Raw genomic sequence first — 25,937 nt, forward strand, 5'->3', positions numbered from 1 at the left:
TTCTGGGAAAAGAGTTATATCCGCCATCTTGGCTTGATCTAACTAGCACAACTGTTAGGTCGTAAGGCTTTGAGTAAATTAAAGATATTGTGAGGGGAGTTTCAGATTACGGTGACTATCAAACATTGCCTGTTGTGCAAGGAATTATCATAACTGTTCATAGACGTTTTGTTTTGCATTGTTTCGGGGTTAGCGGTGTGTTAAGCATATCCACCGGCGGCCATGGGGCGATCCAGAAGCCGCAGTTCGTCCCGTTCCAAACACTCGAAAAGCAGCAAACACAGCAAAAGACGCAGTCGCTCCAGGTCGAGGTCCCGAGACACCGAGCGCAGCAAGAAACGTTCCAGATCCCGGGAGTCTAAGAGGAACCGGAGACGTGAATCTCGCTCCAGGTCTCGATCAACAACAGCCTCAACCCGTAGGGAGAGACCAGCTTCGCCTCCAGAGAGGATAGACATCTTCGGACGAACGCTTAGCAAACGAAGCGCAATCGACGAGAAGCAACGCAAAGAGGAAGAGGAGAAGAAAGCCGAGATGGAGAGACAGAGGAAGATGTAAGTATCTTTAGTGAGTAAGCCTACCTTGGCTAAGTTAACTTGCTAGCTAGCTAACTGTGTGAACTTGAGGTCTCAGATCTAGTAACGTTACCTAACTACGTTGCCCCCTTGTTTTGAGCTAACGTGGGCTAGCAAGCTAATGCTAATTCCCTGGGAAATGTCTGGTAGAACTGGCTAGCAAATTGACAGTGAACGGAGTGCAGGGAAGGTGCTCGTGTAGTCAGCTAATGTAACATAATACGTTTTACTACATAAAACCCCTGCAAACATAATCAGTGATGAATAATGTTATAAATAGTGATACTAAGGCACCCTAACCCTAAAGGTTAACGTTAGCTAGTTAACTGTAAGTTGTAACGTTACCACATGACAAATACCAGTCTTACGTCCTCACTCTGTCCATTACGTTGTTGTGGCTGTGTGGTAAGTTGTGCATTCGGTTGGGGCTTTCTCTGACATACCTGAGAGTTGGACACCTGAAGCGGCAAATGACGTAGGTGCAGAATACCTGCAACCTGCGTTGAAGAGGGGGAAAGTGAAGGTAGACTAACCGCCAGCATGGCTCAGACAGAGGTCTCAGATCAGCACTGTGTGCACCTTAACCTGTGTGTGTCCTTAACCTGTGTGTGTGTGTGTTTATTTAAGTAGTGAACCCTGAATGGTTTTACACAGAACTCAGATTTGGCACATTCTGCGTTTTAGTCATTCTCCAGTCGTCTATGTAGCCTGTGTTACACTCTAAGAAGTACACTCAAGACCCACTGTACACTCTAACCTCCCCCCCACCGTAAACTCTAACCCCCCCCACCCTACACTCTAAACCCCACCCTACACTCTAAACCCCACCATACACTGAGGGCCTGTCCACACGGAGACGCTTTTTAGGTTAAACGCAGAGGTTTTGCTTCGTCTTGGCCGAGCGTCCAAACGAATCCTGTAAACGCACTGCCCGAAACCGCACTTTTCTGAAATCTGAAACCGTGAGTCCCGCTTTGAGTTCGCTTTAGACAGCTTAAACCGCACATCCTGCTTATGCGACGATGATGTCATCGCCACACCTCAGCTGCCCTGGACTTGCACTTATAGTATTGCCTAACAATACTAGTTTTCATACATGACATTACCTCCACGATTACACTCCTAAGATAAATATCACAACTGATGCTGCGCGAAGCCGATAGCTTATGACTTGTTGGACTGAACACTGTTTTTCCCGGTGTTTTTTATGCATTCTAGCTACTGTCAGTGACGCCGAGAGAACTTAAGTTATTAGGAAAGTCGGTGTAAGTTTAGGCTACATTAATTTGTGCGTAGTGCCAGTGTCATTCATTTATTTTACATGTCTTACAACACATGCATTCACAGTCGAAAGGAAATCAGATATAAGCATACAAAGACGCTTAGAACTCACGTTAAGCCGATGGTAGCACACTGAATCACGAATGCACGATTTTGATGCAGGCAAAAAGTATTGACGGTTACTAACGGTTTTTATAGCAATATCATAAATGTGGCGACAGAATAGCCTAGAACTTGGGTAAGCCTTGCGCTTAGTAGCCTAATTAATTGGTGATAGCCAAAACTAATGTGAATCACGGACTATCCTACAACCAAAGAAAGTAAAGGTGATTAGTAGGCCTACCTGCGTTAGCCAAATAAAGGACGGGACTGCACCCTTCACAAACCGTAAAATAAAGTTTATTAGTTTTACAGTTAACTACAGTTGACAGTTCACCATCAGTCCACACAAACAGTTCTGGTTTCCTTGCACTAGCCATTTCGCCGTAGCCTATTCTGTCTGTTTTTAAAGCGCAAGATTTGGTGAATTTCTGTAAAGACACAGTGCCACCTATAGGTCTGGGGTATGAAGTAACGTGTTGAGTCGTGTTGAGATGGATCCGTTTGGACGCAAATATTCTTGATGCGGTTCCAGGGAAGACGGAGGAAAAAAAGATCGGTTTGGTACGTGTGGACTAGGCCTGAGACTGGCTGGGCCACTTCAGAGAGACTACACCCAGGGATGACCGGAGCACTCAGAGAACGTTTAAACATTTTTATTAAGGTGCACAAACGACTGACGTTTCGACGCACTGCGTCTTCCTCAGAGTCTTTTGACCATTAGGCGAGGATCACATTGGTTAGTGGCAGCGGCAAGCGAAAAGGGCCTATCACATTGTACAGGGTATGCAGCGGCAAGCGAAAAGGGCCTATGACATTGTACAGGGTATGCAGCGGCAAGCGAAAAGGGCCTATCACAGTTTAAAAGGGAAAGGGCCTATCACATTGTACAGGCGCATGCTAGGTTGCTCTTGGTTTAAAAAGGGCCTATCATTATTGTAACGGTATGCGCCTGAGTCACCGCTAGGTTGCTCTTGGTTGAGGTAATGTCCCAAAGATTGTTGTTGTGCTTGCCGCTGGCTCAGCGAAAATAATTAATGACTTATAGCGCCCCGCGGTCAACATGATTGAACTTTGAGCCACGGGCTCAGCCGTTAGCGTCAAAACGGCAAATGTTGCCGTCAAAGTTCAACATGATTGAATCCTTGACCTACGTAATACGCACGGCAAACGCAACGCCGTCACTTTGGTTGATGGCGAGCAGACCGTTCTATGGCCACAAGAAGTTATTGACTATATAATGCATTTGCTAGCTGCTAGCCATTGACTATAAATGCATTTCTATAGCCCAAGCCATTGACTATAATGCATTTCATAGCCCAAGCCATTGACTGTAATGCATTTAATGCATTTCATAGCCCAAGCCATTGACTATAATGCATTTCATAGCCCAAGCCATTGACTGTAATGCATTTCATAGCCCAAGCCATTGACTGTAATGCATTTCATAGCCCAAGCCATTGACTATAATGCATTTCATAGCCCAAGCCATTGACTGTAATGCATTTCATAGCCCAAGCCATTGACTATAATGCATTTCATAGCCCAAGCCATTGACTATAATGCATTTCATAGCCCAAGCCATTGACTGTAATGCATTTCATAGCCCAAGCCATTGACTGTAATGCATTTCATAGCCCAAGCCATTGACTGTAATGCATTTCATAGCCCAAGCCATTGACTGTAATGCATTTCATAGCGCAAGCCATTGACTATAATGCATTTCATAGCCCAAGCCATTGACTGTAATGCATTTCATAGCCCAAGCCATTGACTATAATGCATTTCATAGCCCAAGCCATTGACTGTAATGCATTTCATAGCCCAAGCCATTGACTGTAATGTAATGTCCCAAAGATTGTTGTTGTTGCTTGCCGCCCGGCTCAGCGCAAAAATACCAATGACTTACAGCGCCCAGCGGTCAAAGTTCAACATGATTGAACTTTGACGCGTATATCTAAAGGCGACAAAGCGGCAAAATGCCGGCTTTGCTGGCGCAGCTGCAGACCCGGTTCTTCTTGCGCGCAAGCCATTGACTATAATGCATTTTCATAAGCGCCAAGCCATTGACTATAATGCATTTCATAGCCCAAGCCATTGACTATAATGCATTTCATAGCCCAAGCCATTGACTGTAATGCATTTCATAGCGCATACCGTATGTAATGTGATAGGCCCTTAATGCAACGGCCAGATGATAATAAAGGTCTATCTCGTTCCTATGGTAACACAAGCAGTTTGCCTTAACTGACAATTGAATACGCTTGCGTTGCGGTTTTAGAAAGTTGAACGCTCAGGACATTTGTGAGCCCGCTAAAGGCTGATTTATGCTTCTTCAATCGAGTCGGCACCCCGTGGACTCCTGCGATGCCGCTCCGAGCCCTCCGCCGTACGACGTGCACCTCCAAATATGTGTACCCTTACATCGAGGCGACGCAGAGGACTGTGATTGGTCAACTGGTCTTGTGTGTTGATAACCGGTGTTTCAAGCAGCCTACTGTGGGGAGTAGCAACATGCTAGTTCACTGACATCAGCTTTGCTAATTAACTCATATATAGACATATTACAGACATATTTACGTTACCAATGACAGGGTTATCCGTTTGTAAAGTAATGTTGTCAGTAACGTTTTGAAATTATCACTTCGCAGCAAGCTTGACTTTGTGGGCAGTTGTGTTGAAGTCTGCTTGCTGACATGACATAAACTGGCTGGCAGACACCTTGCAAATAACCTCAGACTTATTTTCTGGTTACAATAACTAGGTCAATGGATTTTACTGTGTCTATTTCTCAATACTTTTTTGGAAATCTAATCAAGAAGAGGCCAAACATACGCAGAAGTATAAATCAGCCTTAAGAGGGCTGTTGCTTCGGATGCTGCATATGTCTGTGGGGTGGAGGTGCTTGGAGTGAGAGAGAGTTCAGGGTGATCACGCAGTAATGAACTTGATACAAACATTACGAATGAAACGAATGGTACAAACATCATGCCTTTCTTAGGCTCACCTATGCTGACCGCAAAACGTTACCGATCCATTGGGAATTCTGGGAATTTTTGGTGCCAGCTCTGAACGAATTGTTCATGTTCCGGACCTGTTTATTGCTGAAGGAAATGCTGCAGTTCAACATCTGGACCATAAACCAGAACGGAGTTGATTGTCTGTTGGTGGAAATATTGGTATATTGGGTGCAAAAGTGGCGAGCACATTTAACTGCAGATTTTGCATGTGCACACTGAAGTCATAAATGTGTAAAAGTAAAGTTGAAGTTGTACATATTTTTTTTTATATCTTGTTAACACAAAATAGGGGCTCACGGGTTCACAAATCCTTTTACAGGTACACAAATCCTATCCTGTGGTCACAACTTTCAAGAGTCATGCACTTTCGACACTTTTGCTCCAATCATTGCAGCGCCCAGTTGGTCGCGAAACACATTTGCACATCCGTGTTTCATAATCTGAGAACATGCACAACATTAGTTGCATTTGTAAACCCAAATGTGAACTAATGCATCCGAAGTTGTGCATCTGTGAAATAATTTCTCATTAATAAAATTCTACAGATCGCTTTGATTTTTTTGCACGACTACAAGTCAATTGATACAGGTGCTCGAATCTGCTTCTACGAGTGACGATACTTTTGCTCCTGGCTAGGTGATATAATAGGAGCAAAAAGATTTGTATGTGTGCACGTCGAGCGAATTGATCGAAAACAAGGCGGCTGGATCTGGATCCTGGATCGCGCTCAGACTACCATTGCCAGCTCATAAAGTAGGCCTAAGTAACCTCAGCATGTTTCCTTATCAATGAAGGACACACGATTTATAGTTTTTCTTTGCCCAAAGCGAGGAAAAAATATTTGTTGCAGTGTTAAGTTTTACGACCTTATTATTCATAATGTCTGCACAGCAAACAATTGCTAACTTGCCTAGCACTATCCAATAGTCTTCGTGCAAGATACAAGTCAGCTGTTCGTGCAAGATACAAGTCAGCTGTTCGAAAATTGCAGAACGATTGTGTCAGATTGTGTGTCCTAACGATTTTGGACGGGCAGTGTTATATTTCTGTACTTCTAAACTAGTTATTTATCTAGCGATAGCTAGCTAGCTTGATCTGGCACTGGAGGATTTAGCAAGCAGGTAAGCTAAAGCTAAAACATAGCTGTCATGATAATGTAAACCAACAAACAAGATAACTTTCTTCATATTATTATCATGTTACTTACCTTATGAGCAGGCAATGGTAGTCTGAGCGATCCAGATCCGACGCCTTTGTTTTCTCGATCGATTAAATTTCGGCGTGCACACATACAAATCTTTTGCTCCTATTATATCACCTAGCCAGGAGCAAAAGTATTGTCACTGTGAGAAGCAGATTCGAGCACTTGTATCAATTGACTTGTAGTCGCAAGAAAATCAAAGCAATCTGTAGAATTTTATTAATGAGAAATTATTTCACCGATGCACAACTTCGGATGCATCAGTTCACATTTGGGTTTACAAATGCATGAATGTTGTGCATGTTCTCAGATTATGAAACACGGATGTGCAAATGTGTTTCGCACCAACTGCGCTGCAACGATTGGAGCAGAAGTGTCGAATACATGACTCTTGAAAGTTGTGACTCACAGGATAGGATTTGTGTACCTGTAAAATGGATTTGTGAACCCGTGAGCCCTATTTTGTGTTAACAAGATATAAAAAAATATGTACAACTTCAACTTTACTGTTACACATTTATGACTTTAGTGTGCACATGCAAAATCTGCAGTTAAATGTGCTCGCCACTTTTGCACCCAATATACCTTCATAGAAAAGGCCTAATGGGTAACTGAACGCAGCATAGGGGGTCCTGGTTTAGCCTCATAGTTAACTGAACACAGCATAGGGGGTCCTGGTTTAGCCTCATAGCTAACTGAACGCAGCATAGGGGCTCCTGGTTTAGCCTCATAGCTAACTGAACACGGTACTGGGGCTCCTGGTTTAACCTCATAGCTAACTGAACACAGCATAGGGGCTCCTGGTTTAGCCTCATAGCTAACTGAACGCAGCATAGGGGGTCCTGGTTTAGCCTCATAGCTAATTGAACGCAGCATAGGGGCTCCTGGTTTAACTATATAGCTAACTGAACGCAGTACTGGGGGTCCTGGTTTAGCCTCATAGCTAACTGAACGCCGTACTGGGGGTCCTGGTTTAGCTATATAGCTAACTGAACGCAGCATAGGGGCTCCTGGTTTAGCCTCATAGCTTATGTGGGCAGCCGTTGCCCACTGGTTAGCACTCTGGACTTGTAACCGGAGGGTTGCTGGTTCGAGCCCCGACCAGTGGGCCGCGGCTGAAGTGCCCTTGAGCAAGGCACCTAACCCCTCACTGCTCCCCGAAGCCCCGCCGTGAAGCAGGCAGCTCACTGCACCGGGATTAGTGTGTGCTTCACCTCACTGTGTGTTCACTGTGTGCTGTTTGTGTTTCACTAATTCACCGATTGGGTTAAATGCAGAGACCAAATTTCCCTCACGGGATCAAAAAAGTATATATACTTATACTTAACTAAACGCAGCATAGGGGGTCCTGGTTTAGCCTAATAGCTAACTGAAAACCAGGACCCCCAGTACTGAACGCAGTACTGGGGGTCCTGGTTTAACCACACCAGCAACTGCTGTGCTATAGCGAGACCTCCAGCCACCCAAAATAAACTCAGATCCTCTACACTGCCAAAAGATCAGTGACCAAGAGTTACAACTTGAAACACCAACACACACACACACACACACACACACACTAGTAAGAAGCATGTGTGTGAGCTTCTGAACACACCCATCTAACACACAGTAGCTTGTTCTCACACTCAGCTGAAATGTATGCACACACAACCACACTCACACATCACACATTCTCTGCACTCACTTAAATTCACATTTGTTTAGAGGGTCCACACCCAGACACACAGAGCATTAATCTCAAAAGAGCATATGCGCACACACACACACACACACCCACACTATGGCACATCCACTTGAACTTGCCCCCCACCCACCCAGTTGCCGCAGTAACATGCTAGTGATGTCTTAGTCGCGTTGGATAAAAGGGGAAGATTACGCAGTAACAGAGTTACACTCCCACTAGACTTTTTGGTGCCACTCAGCAATTAGGCTAATGAACCAAAAGGTCAGGTTGTATGTGCCTACATGTACTTAAATGGTAGCACAAAATGATCTGTAAGTCACTTTGGATTAAGTGCATAACTGGCTAACTTCTAGTTCTCCACCATAGCAGGAACAGGAAGCGAGAAGCCTTCCATTGTTTCCAGAGTGCACTGTCTGACCACATGTTGATTACGCAATTCAACAGGAACAGGAAGCCTTCCAGTGTTTCACCTCCTCACAATATGATTACGCTTTCCCAGAGTGCACCGCCTCACAATTTCATTATGCTTTCCCAGAGTGCACCACCTGACCACATTATGATTATGCTTTCCCAGAGTGCACTGCCTGACCACATTATGATTACGCTTTCCCAGAGTGCACTGCCTGACCACATTATGATTACGCTTTCCCAGAGTGCACTGCCTGACCACATTATGATTACGCTTTCCCAGAGTGCACTGCCTGACCACATTATGATTACGCTTTCCCAGAGTGCACTGCCTGACCACATCATGCTACTCCACTACTCTCCTGACCAACATAGCCTGAACTTTGTGTTGAAGCTTTATAAGATGTGTGATTTCAGCTTTGATGATGGATGTCAGCTTTGCAACACAATCTTGAGTAAGCATTATGGCGTTAGCTGCCCATAAGCCAATGGCCTGGAGCGTAGCCACCATGAGGATATTATACTTCACTGCGTTTTATTAGGCTTCAGACTGCTGTGGTTTGTTTTATGCTAAAAGCCCTTTTTTGGAATTGACGATAAAACAAGCTCCATTTTCTCCTGATGCCAAATGCTATTATGATAAGTGCTTGTAAATCTGTTTCAGCGTTTGACAGTGGCTTTAGTTTAGGGTATTTGGGTAACCGTGACAACCGTGCAATAATCATCTTTGAGAGTGAAGTGTATAGTTCTATTTGCTTATTCATTGGAAGAACAGGAAACAGTGTGGAATTCTGAGTTCTGAAAATGAGTGTCAGTGCTGCAGGATGACTGGTCCACCTGGGCATTTAGGCCAACCCACTCACCTGTTATTGGCTGTTCTGAAGGCAGAGCAAGCATTTCATTGGCTCTCCCAAGGGCATAGGTAGCCTGTCATTGGCAGTCCTGAGGGCTGAGTTGGCCAGTGGGGCAAGCCTGTCTTTGATAGTCATGCAGCTCCAGGATTATGGCCCTAGTGCTACTCTGCTAGCCTAGCTCTGCCTGTACTCTTGATCCATAACTAGATCATTAGCCTAGCGCTACTCTGCTAGCCTAGCTCTGCCTGTACTCTTGGTCCAAAACTAGATCATTAGCATAGCGCTGCCCTCTTTTGAAGTCCTTTTAGGCAAGTCCCTCCACTCGGTGGCCATATTGCAACGCTTTTTGGGCACTTATCGGGCATCTATTTCAGCAGAAATCCACGTGCCAATGCTTCACGACACCAATCTTGCTCCAGCGGCGAGAGCACAACATATGATTGGCACGATGTCTTCACAACACACCATATGATTGGCTCAATGTATTCACATGTCGATGTTTTGCCGCGGAAGTGGTGTGATATGTGTAGACAACGGCCATATTGGCGTTACGAACTAGCCCCATGCATTTTTTATGGAGGATTTTTTGAGTGCTGTGTCTCCTCATTAGAAAGTCTCTGGCCCTACTGTCTGTACTCTCCCTCCAACTCCTTTGCAGGATAACTGGCAGCCTGTTTTTTTCTCTCTGGACTCTGTAGTTTTAAATGATCAGTTTAAATAATTAGCTCATTGGTGCTATTTGATATTTGGCCTTAATAATCAAATCTATCCACCATAGCCTATCCCCTTCTTCCAAATTCTACCTTTGATTAGCTAAGGCTACTTGTTTCAGTAGGTATCTGGTTTTCTGAAAACTCCTCAGGCAGAAAATAATGTGATGGTAGTTCTCTTTGTACCTCTCTCTCTCTCTCTCTCTCTCTCTTTTTCTCTCTCTCTCTGCATTAGCATTTGATTTGTCTGTCTTTTGTGTTCCTCTTTGGTCTTTGCCGATATCGTTCATGAATTTAGTTGTTTGGTTAGTTGTTTATAAGTAAAACGCTCTGATGCGTACATTTTAATTATTATTCACTTGTCTCCAGTGTATTAAACAGTGTATAGAGAGGCATAGTAAATATTAATTGTTCAAGTGAACTCAAATTTGACCTATTATTCATATTTACTATGCATCTCAGTGTTTCTATTTGTGGTGGTAGGTTTGCAGAATTAACTTGAATGCAACAGTTTTTAACAAATTAGCACGGCGTGGTTATGATGCTAACCAGCTTTAAGCACAATTTAGTACAACCTGGAAAATCATTGTGTGGTGGTCAGTGTTGTTATTGTTCGGCCGCCACAAATAAGTCAATGTATGGGAAACACTGCATCTCTATACACTGTTTAAACAGGTTCCATGATCAATTATGCCACAAATTAGCCAAGTGACGGGAGCACTGGACATAGAGAAGGGAAGCAAAGACGAAGAAGGCCAATTCTGGCCTGCTTTAGCTGCAGCTCCCCGGGCTTTTCCCCTACCTAGCTTGTCAGGGTGTAGCCTGCTTTAGCTGCAGCTCCTCGGACCGTTCCCCTACCTAGCTTGTCAGGGTGTAGCCTGCTTTAGCTCCTCGCCGTCGGACTGTTCACCTTCCTAACTTGTCAGGTTGTAGCGTTGCCAAATGTGCACTCAGGCTGCTCGTTGTCGAGTGATATTTCATTTGGGCCTTAGTCTACATATTCTGCAGATTATCATTATCTTTAGGCTACTTGCTATTTTTCTGTTTTCTGATAGTATGCAAAAACTTCTTAAATGGTCAGGAGTGGTGATCTCTGTGGTCCACACATCACTTCTTAAATGGTCAGGAGTGGTGATCTCTGTGGTCCACACATCACTTCTTAAATGGTCAGGAGTGGTGATCTCCGTGGGTGCATTGCTTTCTGCCATTTTCTAGATTGTGCATTAGATGTGACAAAAGCATTTTGTTTTCACATAATCGCTACAGTTAGCCAACACAAAAAGAAGAACAACAAAAACCACACATTTTATTAGTGATTAGTCAACATTCTATTAATAGGCCTATGGATTCTTTTCAAACATTCGATTTATATTCGAATACCGAAAATCGTCCCAACAGCCCTACCTTGCTTCACCTGCCTTAAATCCCAAATATTTCCGAACAACGGATGATCTGCTTTCAGGCTCTTTGCCTGCTGCTCTTTCACACTTTAGATTTTTGAGCATCTTTTATTTGTTGTAAAGTCTTAACATACTGTTTTAACATACGTTTCTGTTTAATGATCACTTCTCCTCCACACCTAACACATCGCTCCATACAGATAACTTTGTTTTTGTTGTATTGTTTTGTTTGTTTGTTGTTGTGTTTCCTTGCCTTCCTACTAGGTAAAGCGACCTTGGGTTTGAGAAAGGCGCTATAATAAATGTATTACTATGACTGCTACTAGTATAGTCCACGGTGCATCCAGGACACTTCAGGCTGCACGGTCCAGGGAACAGCAGATACACATGCATATACACACGCATATACACACACACACGCTTGATTGGTTGTTTTGTAGCAGAGTGTTCTATGGGCGGAGCATCATTAATATCACTCATTCGTGTTCATTTGATCATGATTGAGATTTCAGCCTTACCTTTCCATCTGTAATGTGGGAACTCGCTCAACACCTAGGCGTGCGCGCGTGTGTGTGTGTGTGTGTGTGTGTCAGTCACCAGGGGGGGAGAAAGGCATACAGATGTCCAAAGATAAGTGTTAGAAAGGGGTCAAGCAAGAGGAGATTGGATTGGTGAGGGGCGCAAACGAGGCTGAGGTGTCATGCTTGAGGGCAGGAAGAGTGTGTGTGTGTGAGCGAGAGAGATGTACCCTTAGGCCTCCACACTGACCTCTCTTTTGGACCAGAGATCTTGACACCAGATAGGCCATATGTTCTCAGGTTCCTGCCTAGCCACCCTAACGTGTGTGTGTGTGTGTCCTGTTTACACTGTGCTTCAGAAGCTGTTTTAAGTGCAAATGGAGTCAACTGGTGCTGGGGTGTGGTTTTCCTCCCCCACTTGCTGGCTTTCTCGCTCGCTCACACACACACACACACACTTCTGCTAGTTAACAGACACTTACATAAACTCACACACACCAACACTACTAGTTCACACGTACACAACAGACAGACACTTCCATGAGCTCACACACACTTACATCAAGTCTAACAAACACACACACACACGCACACGTACACACTTGCCTGCGGTGTTGTTGCAGTAGGTGTAGGAGTATGCCTGCTAGAGTGATGGAGGAGGATTGAGGAGCGTGTGATGTATATTTAACGTGCGTGTGTGTATGTGTGTGTGTGTGCGCAGCCGTCAGCAGGAGATCGAGGAGCGCGTGATCGAGGAGCGGACGGCGCGGCGCGTGGAGGAGCTGGTGGCGAGGAGGGTGGAGGAGGAGCTGGAGAAGCGGCGCGAGGAGATCGAGCAGGAGGTGCTGCGGCGTGTGGAGGAGGCCAAGGCTCTGATGGAGCAGCAGCTGCTGCAGGAGCTACAGAGACAGAGGCAGGCCGAGCTGTCTGCCCAGCGCGCAAGAGAGGTAACGCCACGTGCATATACACACACACACATACACTATACACACACACACACACACATACACTATACACACACGCATAAACTATACACATACACACTATACACACACACATACACACTATATACACACTATACACACACACACACACATACACTATACACACACACACACACACACACACTATACACACACGCATACACTATACACACACGCATAAACTATACACACACACATACACACTATACACACACGCATAAACTATACACACACGCATACACTATACACACTCGCACATGCACACGCGCGCACACACACACACAAGCAAAAACATACTTGTGTACACATAGACATACTGTCACTCGTGCATACACACACACACACACACACACACACACACACATGCATGCGCACTCAAAAAGAAAGTGTGTATACAAAAGCCGCTCACAGAGACAAACATCCACGCATAAACACACACACACACACAACCTTTCTGTTACTCTGAAGTGGACTTGCAGGTAGCCATCAGAGGTAGCCCTCTTGGTCAGAGTTTGGGCCAAGTAGCGAGAGCTAGTGCCTAGTGTGTGTGTGAGAGCTTTGACTAAACACACCTCGGCTTGCATGAGCCACACCCCCCTGTGACCCTAGCGGAGTGGATGGCACGCGGCCGGCGCTGCCGTTAAGCTCGGCCGCACACACAAGGCTCTCGGGAGCGGCGTGTCCAACCAGGCCCACAGTGAAGCGATGAAGCCGTAAGTGTGACCGGGCGCCGTCATACCAACACCAACTCTACTCAACTCTACTTAGCTCAGTTCAATTTAACTCTACTGTAGTCATACCAACACCTACTCAACTCTACTCAGTTCAACTCTACTTAGCTCAGTTCAGTTCAACTCTACTGTAGTCATAACAACACCAACTCGACTCATCTCTGCTCTACTCAGTTCAACTCTACTTTACTTAGCTCAGTTCAGTTCAACTCTACTTAGTTTAACTCCACTTAGCTCAGTTCAGTTCAACTCTACTCCACTGTAGTCATACCAACACCAACTCAACTCTATTCAACTCTACTTAGTTCAACTCTACTCTACTCAGTTCAACTCTACTTAGCTCAATTCAGTTCAACTCTACTTTGCTCAGTTCAGTTCAACTCTACTGTAGTCATAACACCAACTCAACTCTACTCAGTTTAACTCTATTTAGCTCAGTTCAGTTCAATTCAACTCTACTGTAGTCATAACAACACCAACTCTACTTAGTTTAACTCAATTCAGTTCAACTCCACTTAGTTCAGTTCTGTTCAGCTCTACTGTAGTCATACCAACCCCAACTTTACCCAACTCTACTTAGCTCAGTTCAGTTCAACTCTACTTTGTTCAACTCTACTTAGTTCAACTCTACTTAGCTCAGTTCAGTTCAACTCTACTTAGTTCAACTCTACTGTAGTCATACCAACCCCAACTCTACTTAGTTCAACTCTACTTAGTTCAACTCTACTTAGTTCAACTCTACTTAGTTCAACTCTACTTAGTTCAACTCTACTTAGTTCAACTCTACTTAGTTCAACTCTACTGTAGTCATAACACTACCTACTCCACTCAGTTCAGTTCAGCTCTACTCAGTCTAGTTCAGCTCTACTCAGTTCAGTTCAGCTCTACTCATCTCAGTCTAGTTCAACTCTACTGTAGTCATACCAACATCCACTCTACTGTACTTAGTTGAACTCTACTTTAGCTCAGTTCAGCGCAACTCTTAGTTCAGTTCAACTCTACTCTAGTCCAGTTATACCAACACCAATTTTACTCTACTCTACTCAACTCAGCTGTACATGGCTCAGGTCAGCTGTACCCCAGAGGAGCTAGCAGTGGAAAGAGGCGTAATGGAGCGCACTATGTGATGGGCAATGCAGGGGTGTCCCATTCCCCTGTGGCACGCAGAGACTGGAGGAGCATAATGGACTAGTCCATTGGGAGTGTAAGGAGAGGAGCATAGTGGACTAGTCCATTGGGAGTGTAGCTCTCACGCCATCATAAGGACAGGGTGCATGGACACAAGGCCTCAAAATTGGTCAGTAATGTTGCACAATGTGTGTGTCTCTGAGAATCAGTTAACATTTCAGTAATCAGTTGAGGACATAGAATACACACAGACATATGCCTGATGCACATGCACACACACTCGCACACACCACACACCACACACACACACACACACACACACACACACACACACACACACACTGATTCAGCCTCCCATAGGCCTGTTGGAGGGGCCCTGTATGTCCTGGTGGGATATTGATGACGCCTTTCTTTCAGCACTCTCCCCCACACTCCTCCTCTCTTTCTCCTCCTCCTCTTCTCCTCTTCACTCCTCTCTTTCTCCTCCTCCTCCTCTTCTCCTCTCTTTCTCCTCCTCTTCTCTTTCTCCTCCTCTTCTCTTTCTCCTCCTCCTCTTCTCCTCTCTTTCTCCTCCTCTTCTCCTCTTCTCTTTCTCCTCCTCTCATTTCATCTCTCTCCTTTCTCATCCCCTTTTCTCTCTTCCTCTCCTCTCTCATCTTTCTTTCTCTCCTCTCTTTCTCTCTCCTCTCTCATCTTTCTTTCTCTCCTCTCTTTCTCTCTCCTCTCTCATCTTTCTTTCTCTCCTCTCTTTCTCTCTCCTCTCTCATCTTTCTTTCTCTCTCCTCTTTTCTCTTCTCTCTTCTCTATTCTCTCTCTCCTCTTTCTCTCTCTAATTGGCCCTGGCTTGCACAAAGTAAAAATGCTGGTGGCTAAATGAAAGCGCTACCTGCGCATGCCCTTGCGCACACCTACACTCTCACACTCTCACCAGCACACACCTGCCGCCACCCACCTGCCAGCCCCGGCGCTTACACACACACACACACACTCTCACACCATGCGCTGCGCACACACACACACTCCACACACACACAGCGGCGCCTTGCCTCACCACACACACACACACTCCCACACACACCGCGCGCGCTGCGCCCTGCACACCGCAGCATGCCTTGCATGCACACACACACAAAGCACACACCGCCTGCCTTGGCGCACACACATACACACACTCTCACACACACTCTCACACACACTCTCACACACACACACACACCACACGCGCACACACACACACACCTTTACCCCACCTACCCGACAGTTGAAAGCACATCAGCCTATCGAGCGTTGATTGGCTGAGATTAACTAGAGCTGACTTCTCATTGGACGAGTGAAAGAGAGGGCAGCTGTCTGTATGTCAGCAGCACCAGCACGCACACACACACACACACACACACACACGGTGCAGTGGGCTGGCAGTAACGGGGTGAACTATGTGCCTCTTCAGCGCCTCTCTGCACCATGCAGGATCCCCCTCAGACAGCACAGCTTTAGGGCTTAGGGTTCTCTCTCACACACACACACTCACACACACACACTTACACTCACACTCACACTCAGACACGCGGAGCTGAGAGGGAACCTGAACCTAAGCCTATCACACACACACACACACACACACACTAAAGCAGTAGGCTTCTGGTGGCCAGACCAGACTTTCCCTCTCCCTCTCCCTCTCTCCTTCTCCCTCTCTCTCTCTCCTCCTCTCTCTCCTCTCTCTCTCCTCCTCTCCTCCTCTCCTCTCTCCTTCTCTTTCTCTCCTTCTCTTTCTCTCCTCTCTCTACCCCTCTCTCTCTCCTCTCTCTCCTTCTCCCTCTCTCTCTCTCCTCCTCTCTCTCTCTCCTCCTCTCCTCTCTCCTCCTCTTTCTCTCCTCTCTACCCCTCTCTCTCTCCTCCTCTCCTCTCTACCCCTCTCTCTCTCCTCCTCTCCTCTCTCCTCCTCTTTCTCTCCTCTCTCTCTCTCCTCCCCCCCTCCCCCCTCCACTATGAGATGTATGATGTATGGCGGCCTGGCATGGCTGCGTTTTGTTTGTTTGTTGGTGTGTTAACGTTGTTTGTGTTTGCTGATTAATATGACTTCCCCCCTGCATCTCTACACACCCCCCGTAGGAGACGGCAGGACTTTACACTGCCCCATCACAGCACAGCACTGCTGTGGCTCTCTAGGTCTGATCTGAGATCTGATCTGATCTGATCTGTATGTATGTACCACTCACTTACCGCTTGCTTTTCCTCAGGTATATCACACACACACACACACACTCACACACACACACACACACACACACACACACACACGGTTAAGTTTGATCTGCTGGACTCTGGAGGCTTCAGCACCTGAGACACTTGAACTGCCAGCGCCTTGAACAGCCCCCAGCTAGACTCTGCAGAACCTGAGGATACACACACACACACACAAACTTATACACACACTGCTGGCCAGGACGGCTAGTGCACACCCACCCACCCACCCACACATGGACACACACACACACTCACACACACACAATGGTGACTGCGCTGCCATGGACAGAGTGCACACACACACACACACACACACTGGCTGGAGGGAGAGTGTAAGCTGTCCCCGGTAGGTAACGTACAAGTGCGTCAGGAGGTGCGGAGAGAGAGAGAGAGAGAGAGAAAGAGAGAGAGAACCGTAGGTATACACGCGGTGAGCCACAACTCTAAACTTTCTCTGTCAGCCAGCCAGTCAGCAGTCTGAGCTGTTTCTGCCCAGGGGTCCTGGGCAGGAAGGACCCTATATGAGTCCTTACTGATTGCCTGTCTAAAATACGGAGTGAGTCCTTTCTGATTGCCTGTTTCAAATTTAATAAAAAATAAAAAAAATGATATAAAAACAACAGAATGAGAGTGTTCTGTACCAGGATGCCTGGTGTGTGATTGGTTAGAATGTACAGTGGGCGGGGTCTTGGACTGAAGTATGCATTCCATTTGACAAAAGAAGTATGTGTTGGTGAATTACTGGACAATGCTATTGTGTGTGTGTGTGTGTGTGTGAGAGAGTGTGTATGCGCGTGCGAGTGAGTCTCTAGAATGGGTTGCTTCATGACTGAAGAGAAGGTGTGTGTGTGTGAGAGAAAGAGAGCGAGGGTGGTGTCTGCATGCGCTGACGTTGATCTCTCTCGCCCTTTAGGAGGAAGAGAAGGCCAAGCGAGCAGAACTGGAGAAAATTCTAGAAGAGAACAATCGCAAGATGGCTGAAGCTCAAGCCAAACTGGTAAGTACCAGGCACACACCTGTGACACAAACACACCTGTGAACACACACTGTGACACACACACACACACCTGTGACAAACCCATTTATGTACAAAACAAAGAACATGATTTAGGAGTGTGTGTGTGTACAGTTGCATCCAAGGTTGGGTATAAAGGTACAGTATATTCTTACTGACCGGTTTAGTTCCAGGATGTTAGATTCAATACAGATGTGTACCCAATGTACCAAATACAGTCTTTAATAGTAATCAACCGAACACACACCCTCCCTCTCAGAACCTCTTACCAATTTAATATCACTTCTAGAGCGCCAAAATATTACACATGTCTCATGGCGCTTTACAGAGTGTTAAACAATCAGAGAAGGCCCATGGGTAACAGGGTAACAGAGTAACAGGGTAACAGGGGAACAACTCCCTAGAGTTGGAGATGCATGTAGGAAGAAACCTCGAGCAGATCCACGACCCAAACGCCTGACCCATCTGCCCAGGGTCAGTTACAGAGCAGTAAGGTCTTTTTACATCATAAATGAATAAGTTAGGTGTAGAGAATAGGACATGGTGTTTAAAGCCACCTGAGGTGTATTTTACAAAGAGGTGGGATGGTTACATATCCAGTATGATGATGCATGAATCCTATTTAGTGTCAAAGTTCAAATAGTCCAGTGTAGGAAACGAATTGTCCAGGGGGATTAGGAGTTGTCATAAGGCAAGTAGTGGGTCGCTAGGCTGCACGGGCCAGGAATCTGGGCAAGGGGACAGCAACAGGCGATGATAGGGCAGTCGTATGGATGGGACTTCAGGTGAGATGAGGGCCAAACACAAGGATGGCTAATGACTAGTAATGGTTTACCTCACGAGAGAGAGAGAGAGACTATAAATCAAAATGGTTAATATCAATGGTACTATGTAGTGTTATACCATAGTGAGAATAGGCAGAGAGAGAGGAGAGGGGGTTGTAGGCGTGACACATGAAAAGTCCATGACAGCACTATGCTATAGCAGCATAACTAAGGCATGGTGAAGGGTAGTCCACACCAGCGCAGGTATGGTCAGTGACCACCGTCGCACGCATGACTGGGGTGCCAGTCACACGAGGACTCAGCAGGGTGGTCCATTCCAAAAAACCCTGAGGTGGTTGAAGTTCCACTCTGCACCATACCTAACTATGGGAGGCACTAAAGAGATATGTTTTAAGTCTAGACTTAAAAATAGGGAGGGTGTCTGCTAATCGAATAGAGGGAGGGTGTTTATTAGGGCTGTCACTTTTGTGAAAAAATCCTGTTCGATTTTTGAGACATAAGTGTTCATTGAATCGATTGTAAAATCGATTTTTTATGTCTAAAGACGCCATTTTCAACGGCAAAAATATGCCAATCCACAAACAACTAACAGGCATCAGGAGAAAAGAGGGGCTTGTAGACGCAAGCCAGCAATATTTCTGATTTATTGGCGTGAAGTTTCGTGGCTGCAGGCTTCAACGTAGCTGTATCTGTGTTTACGAAATGTCAAACAAATTTCGCCTACGTAGAACTCGATTGCACAGTTTAGCCTACCGCTTTGTTCTTCTCCATAGTTTGATATACCAAAAACAGTACTTCCACATCAACTCAAGTTATTAGGGCCTATCACTTTCGTCTCTCTCATGTCGCATTACAGGTTGATCACGCTGTCCTCCATTTTTGGCAAAACACGGCAAAGCAGCACAGCAGCTGATTGAAACAGCTGTTTCCGGTCGTAAAATTGGTGGGAATTTTTCTTTTAGCTTTCTCGAATGCTTACTGCACTTCCCTCGAATTCTTTTATATTCTTATATTCTTGTTTGTGAATTTTGTTACATCTATCCTTTTTATTTGTTTAATTTGTTTAAAATTAATAGTGTATATTTGGTCAAAATCGATTCCCTATTTTAGTTTTCGAAACTTGTGTTGTTTGGTCCAATCGATTGTGCAATCGATTTTCGAACGTAAAGTGACAGCCCTAGTGTTTATTCCTTATCAAAGTAAATGACACACATACACATACTGCACATTAATGTGAAAATGCATGAATGATTCTATGGGTGTGTTCGAAACGGGAGACAGCTGCCTACTGCCTCCCTCCCTACATAGAGAGCTGTCTCACTAGACATGACTTTGGATTAAATGCATCTTTTAAAAATGAGCGTAGCACTCTAGAATCTTTGGTTAACACTACGGTATGACGTTAGCAAAGGCCTGACGTTAAACTAAATTGGCTTACGTAAGCTAGCAGGCTAACGGTATAAATTAGTTTTACGGCCGGCAGATATATCAGACCAGACGCTATTAATGGTTACAACAATGGCATAATCAGATAGTAAATTGTTTATTTCTCATCTCTAATCTACAAATCTAAGCAAAATAAGGTCACACAAATGACATTTTAAACAGATTCAGCAGCCATTACCGATGTCATCCGCCATGTTTGTTTACCTTTCACAGCTGTTTCAGACGTTGCCGCAAGGGATTATGGGTAGGAGGGAGCATGAAGTGTGCATCGATGCTGCCTTCAAAAATGACCATTATTTGGGAATTCTAAGATATCTTAAAAGGCAGCAGAATTTGTTTTTTTGGTTTCGAACCGCACTTGCTGCCTTGCTCCCCAGTTAGATATCTTAAAGGCAGCAACTTTACCCGTTTCGAACACACCCCTTGTGTGTCTGTGGGTGGGTGTGTGTGAGACCTACCCCAATGGAGGTTCTCAGACTGAGGGATGTGTGTGTGTGTGTGTGTGTGACCTAAACTGATGTAGGTTCTCAGAGGCTATTAGAAAAATAGTGATTGTTATCTGTGTGTGTGTGTGTACAGACTGAGAGAGAGAGCGTTGCAGCCTGACTGTATTTTCTATCTGTGTGTGTGTGTGTGTACAGACAGAGAGAGAGAGCGTTGCAGCCTGACTGTTATCTGTGTGTGTGTGTGTGTGTGTGTGTGTGTGTGTGTACAGACTGAGAGAGAGAGCGTTGCAGCCTGACTGTATTTTCTATCTGTGTGTGTGTGTACAGACTGAGAGAGAGAGCGTTGCAGCCTGATTGTTATGTGTGTGTGTGTGTACAGACTGAGAGAGAGCGTTGCAGCCTGACTGTTATGTGTGTGTGTGTGTGTGTGTGTACAGACAGAGAGAGAGCGTTGCAGCCTGACTGTTATGTGTGTGTGTGTGTGTGTGTACAGACAGAGAGAGAGCGTTGCAGCCTGACTGTTATGTGTGTGTGTGTGTGTGTGTACAGACTGAGAGAGAGAGCGTTGCAGCCTGACTGTATTTTCTATCTGTGTGTGTGTGTGTACAGACTGAGAGAGAGAGCGTTGCAGCCTGACTGTTATCTGTGTGTGTGTGTGTACAGACTGAGAGAGAGCGTTGCAGCCTGATTGTGTGTGTGTGTGTGTACAGACTGAGGGATGTGTGTGTGTGTGTGTACAGACTGAGAGAGAGAGCGTTGCAGCCTGACTGTTATCTGTGTGTGTGTGTGTACAGACTGAGGGATGTGTGTGTGTGTGTACAGACTGAGAGAGAGAGCGTTGCAGCCTGACTGTTATCTGTGTGTGTGTGTGTACAGACTGAGAGAGAGAGCGTTGCAGCCTGATTGTTATGTGTGTGTGTGTGTACAGACTGAGGGATGTGTGTGTGTGTGTACAGACTGAGAGAGAGAGCGTTGCAGCCTGACTGTTATCTGTGTGTGTGTGTACAGACTGAGGGATGTGTGTGTGTGTGTGTGTGTACAGACTGAGGGATGTGTGTGTGTGTACAGACTGAGAGAGAGAGCGTTGCAGCCTGACTGTTATCTGTGTGTGTGTGTACAGACTGAGGGATGTGTGTGTGTGTGTGTGTGTGTGTGTACAGACTGAGGGATGTGTGTGTGTGTGTGTACAGACTGAGAGAGAGAGCGTTGCAGCCTGACTTATCTGTGTGTGTGTGTGTACAGACTGAGAGGTGTGTGTGTGTGTGTACAGACTGAGGGATGTGTGTGTGTGTGTGTACAGACTGAGGGATGTGTGTGTGTGTGTACAGACTGAGAGAGAGAGCGTTGCAGCCTGACTGTTATCTGTGTGTGTGTGTGTGTGTGTGTACAGACTGAGAGAGAGAGCGTTGCAGCCTGACTGTTATCTGTGTGTGTGTGTACAGACTGAGGGATGTGTGTGTACAGACTGAGGGATGTGTGTGTGTGTACAGACTGAGGGATGTGTGTGTGTGTGTGTGTGTGTGTACAGACTGAGGGATGTGTGTGTGTGTGTACAGACTGAGGGATGTGTGTGTGTACAGACTGAGAGAGAGAGCGTTGCAGCCTGACTGTTCTCTGTGTGTGTGTGTGTGTGTGTACAGACTGAGAGAGAGAGCGTTGCAGCCTGACTGTTATCTGTGTGTGTGTGTGTACAGACTGAGGGATGTGTGTGTGTGTGTGTACAGACTGAGGGATGTGTGTGTGTGTGTGTACAGACTGAGGGATGTGTGTGTGTGTGTGTACAGACTGAGGGATGTGTGTGTGTGTGTGTGTACAGACTGAGGGATGTGTGTGTGTGTGTGTGTGTACAGACTGAGAGAGAGAGCGTTGCAGCCTGACTGTATTTACTTTCCTTTAGTTTGTGTATGTAGAGTATGTTTGTTATTGTAAGGGCCTGTTTGTTTCCTTAAGTTTGTGTATGTAGAGTATGTTTGTTATTGTAAGGGCCTGTTTGTTTTGGGTTGGCATTATTTGGGCATTGGGTGGGCACTGTTTGGGCTGAGTGGGCTGGTAGTAAACATGACAGACAGGGGGTGGCATAATTTGGGCATTATTTGGGCATTGGGTGGGCACTGTTTGGGCTGGTAGTAAACATGGCAGACAGGGGGTGGCATAATTTGGGCATTATTTTGGCGCTGAGTGGGATGGTAGAAAACAGATATTATATCTCCATGCCAGCTGTGTGATCACTGTAACAGATGTTATATCTGTTACCATGGCACCTGCCAATCTAAACTTTTTTCAATCTGTGTGGTGTGTGTTTACAGATATGATAATTTCTCAATAATTAAATAGAAATCTCTAACTTCATCAAAACTATAAACTCAATAAAACCTGATAATGTAATATCTTAAATTGTTATATATAATAATGTCAGAATATTGTTATAACTTGGCCAATTTTGGTAGCATGCCGCCAATAGCAGTGAGCTACGTAGATTGTGTGTCTTTATGGGGCCAAGCAGAGAAGCTGCATGGTCTCAAGTGTTCTTGCTAATTGATCGAAGATTAGCCTCCATAGTCGTATGGCGGCTTTGCCCATTTGGTCTGGCAGCATTTAAAACCTTTGCTGACAAGAAAGAAGTGTTTGTTTGCTCTACCTCCAGAAGGATCCAGTGAGGATGGATCCCACTGGAGATCCCAAAGGATTCAGAAAGGGTAGATCCCAAAGGATTCTATTCAGTAAGGGGAGAACCCAAAGGATTCAGTAAGGGTAGATCACACTGGAGATCAAAACCATAATAATCCAAAAAAGGTTCTATCTCATTCCTAAGTTACACTAACGGTCTACATTCTGTTGCCTTAACTGTAAAAGACATTTTATTACATTATTATTTTATTTCAAACTGATACGAGAACGTATTTGCAATTGTGTACCAAGTACGGATACCAATATTTCTACCACAAAATAACTAGTATAAAATTGCAATGAATTTTCTTCTCTGCTCTAATTGTTACAATAAGCCTAAAACAAATAGAAATAATGAGTATCAAATAAAATATATAATAGCAGGCTATTTCAAACCAAAAATAAACAAAGAAACTCCAGAGTTTTTTTGTATGCTAGGCTACTTATCCCCAATTAGCGCAAAGTACAGAGCTACAGTAACACACCAGCGACGCACAACAACAACTATGCTACACTCAACTAAGTGTATGCTACATGCATAATTTAGCTGAGCTATAGTTTTAAACAGAAAACCACACGTGTGACGGCATTAGCTGGGCTATAGTTTATACAGAAAACCACACGTGCGAGGGTGTTCGCTGAGCTATAGTTTATACAGAAAACCACATGCATGCGAAGGTATTAGCTACATAGAATTAACGCAGATGCATGAATCTAGCTAGCTGTATGTTTTCAACGCAGATACATGAATCTAGCTAGCTGTATACGTGCGAGGGTATTCAACGCAGATACATGAATCTGGCTTGTTGTATACGTGCGAGGGTATTCAACGCAGATACATGAATCTGGCTTGTTGTATACGTGCGAGGGTATTCAACGCAGATACATGAATCTGGCTTGTTGTATACGTGCGAGGGTATTCAACGCAGATACATGAATCTAGCTAGTGGTATGTTTTCCAAGTGCAAGACTGAAATGAGCGTTGTGAGTAGGCTTCATGAAAGCGTAGCGGCTTGAGCGTTGTGAGTAGGCTTCATGAAAGCGTAGCGGCTACAGTGATTATGGGGAAACGGTAAGTATCGGGGGCTGGTATCGGGGAATTTTCACGAGTATATGGGCCCAGTATCAGCCCGATGCCAGTATCATGGTTGGGTCGGATCAGTGCTTTATGGTTGGGTCGGATCAGGGCTTTATGGTTGGGTCGGATCAGTGCTTTATGGTTGGGTTGTATGGTTGGGTTGTATCAGTGCTTTATGGTTGGGTTGTATGGTTGGGTTGTATCAGTGCTTTATGGTTGGGTCGGATCAGTGCTTTATGGTTGGGTTGGATCAGTGCTTCATGGTTGGGTTGGATCAGTGCTTTATGGTTGGGTCGGATCAGTGCTTTATGGTTGGGTTGTATGGTTGGGTTGTATCAGTGCTTTATGGTTGGGTTGTATGGTTGGGTTGTATCAGTGCTGTATGGTTGGGTCGGATCAGTGCTTTATGGTTGGGTTGTATGGTTGGGTTGTATCAGTGCTTTATGGGAATGTAGTTTTTGACTCTGTGGCCGGTACTCTGTTTAACTGTGTATTTTGTATTTTGTGTGTGTGCGTGTGTGTGTGTACGTACGTGCGTGTGTGTGTGTGCAGGCGGAGGAGCAGCTCCGTATCGTGGAGGAGCAGAGTAAGATCCACGTGGAGCGAGTGAAGCTGGAGCAGGAGAGGCAGCGGCAGCAGAAGGAGGAGCAGAAGATGATCCTGGGCAAGGGCAAGAGCCGCCCCAAACTCTCCTTCTCCCTCAAGGCCACCGAATGACCTCCCTCCTCCTCCCCCCTCGCACCACCTCCCTCCTCCCGGGATCCTGGGCAAGAGCCGCCCCCAAACTCTCCTTCTCCCTCAAGGCCACCGAATGCCACCTCCCCCCTCCCCTCCCACACACACACACACATACCTCCCCACGCGCGCATCCATCTCTCCATCTCCCGCTGCCGTCCCCTCTGACTCTGCCCCCCTCCCTCCCTCTGTTCTCTCTCTCCTTTGCTTTTCTCTCCATCCCCCCCTCCCCTCCTCTCGGCCTCCTCCTGAATGGCACACGCACCTCCTGCTGAAGAGTCCTCCTCCTGCCCGGAGGAGATGATGGAGGAGCGCGGACAAAGAGAGGGAGGTGATGGAGGAGAGAGACTAGGTGCCGTCTCCATCTACTCTTCATCTGTGAGGGAGGGAGGGAGGTGTGTGTGTGTGTGTGTGTGTGTGTGTGTGTGTGTGTGTGTGTGTGTGTGTGTGTGTGTGTGTCCACTGACGGGGGTGACCCAGACTGGACCCCAGAGGCTGCCCCAAGGAACCCTAAAGAGGAGAGGAGCGGAGAGACAGAACAGGAGTGTGTGTGTGTGTGTGTGTGTGTGTGTGTGTGTGTGTGTGTGTGAGAGAGAGAGAGAGAGAGAGAGAGAACCCTCCTGCACGCACCATGCCGACAGACCTGGAGAGACCAGGGAGGCCTCCACCCAACTTCATCTGGAACACTGAGGCCTCCCCCCCCATACACGCACACCTCTACACACTCCCTCAGACACACACACGCATGCGCACACACACACACACAGATTCCAACCACACATGATGTCTTGATGTGATTCACCTTATCAACCTGTACTTTTTTCAGCTTGAGTCCTAATAGTGAAGTGAGGAAGAGGGTGCGTGCGTGCATGCGCGCGTGCGTGCGCGCGCGTGTGTGTGTGTGTGTGTGTGTGTGTGCGCGTGTGTGT

At 45.8% G+C, this 25,937-nt stretch overlaps 1 protein-coding gene across 1 annotated transcript; it reads left to right on the forward strand.

The window, feature by feature from the left end:
• Positions 1-25,097, forward strand: LOC125291955 (arginine and glutamate-rich protein 1-B). Its single transcript, XM_048238983.1, has 4 exons — positions 1-554; positions 12,472-12,697; positions 17,750-17,833; positions 24,826-25,097. Exons 1-4 carry the CDS (start codon positions 223-225, stop codon positions 24,988-24,990), a joined length of 807 nt encoding a protein of 268 aa, XP_048094940.1. The 5' UTR covers positions 1-222; the 3' UTR covers positions 24,991-25,097.
• The last annotated feature ends 840 nt before the right edge of the window (positions 25,098-25,937 follow it).

This window comes from Alosa alosa, chromosome 3 (assembly GCF_017589495.1).
Source record: "Alosa alosa isolate M-15738 ecotype Scorff River chromosome 3, AALO_Geno_1.1, whole genome shotgun sequence".
In the NCBI taxonomy this organism is placed as follows: Eukaryota; Metazoa; Chordata; class Actinopteri; order Clupeiformes; family Clupeidae; genus Alosa; species Alosa alosa.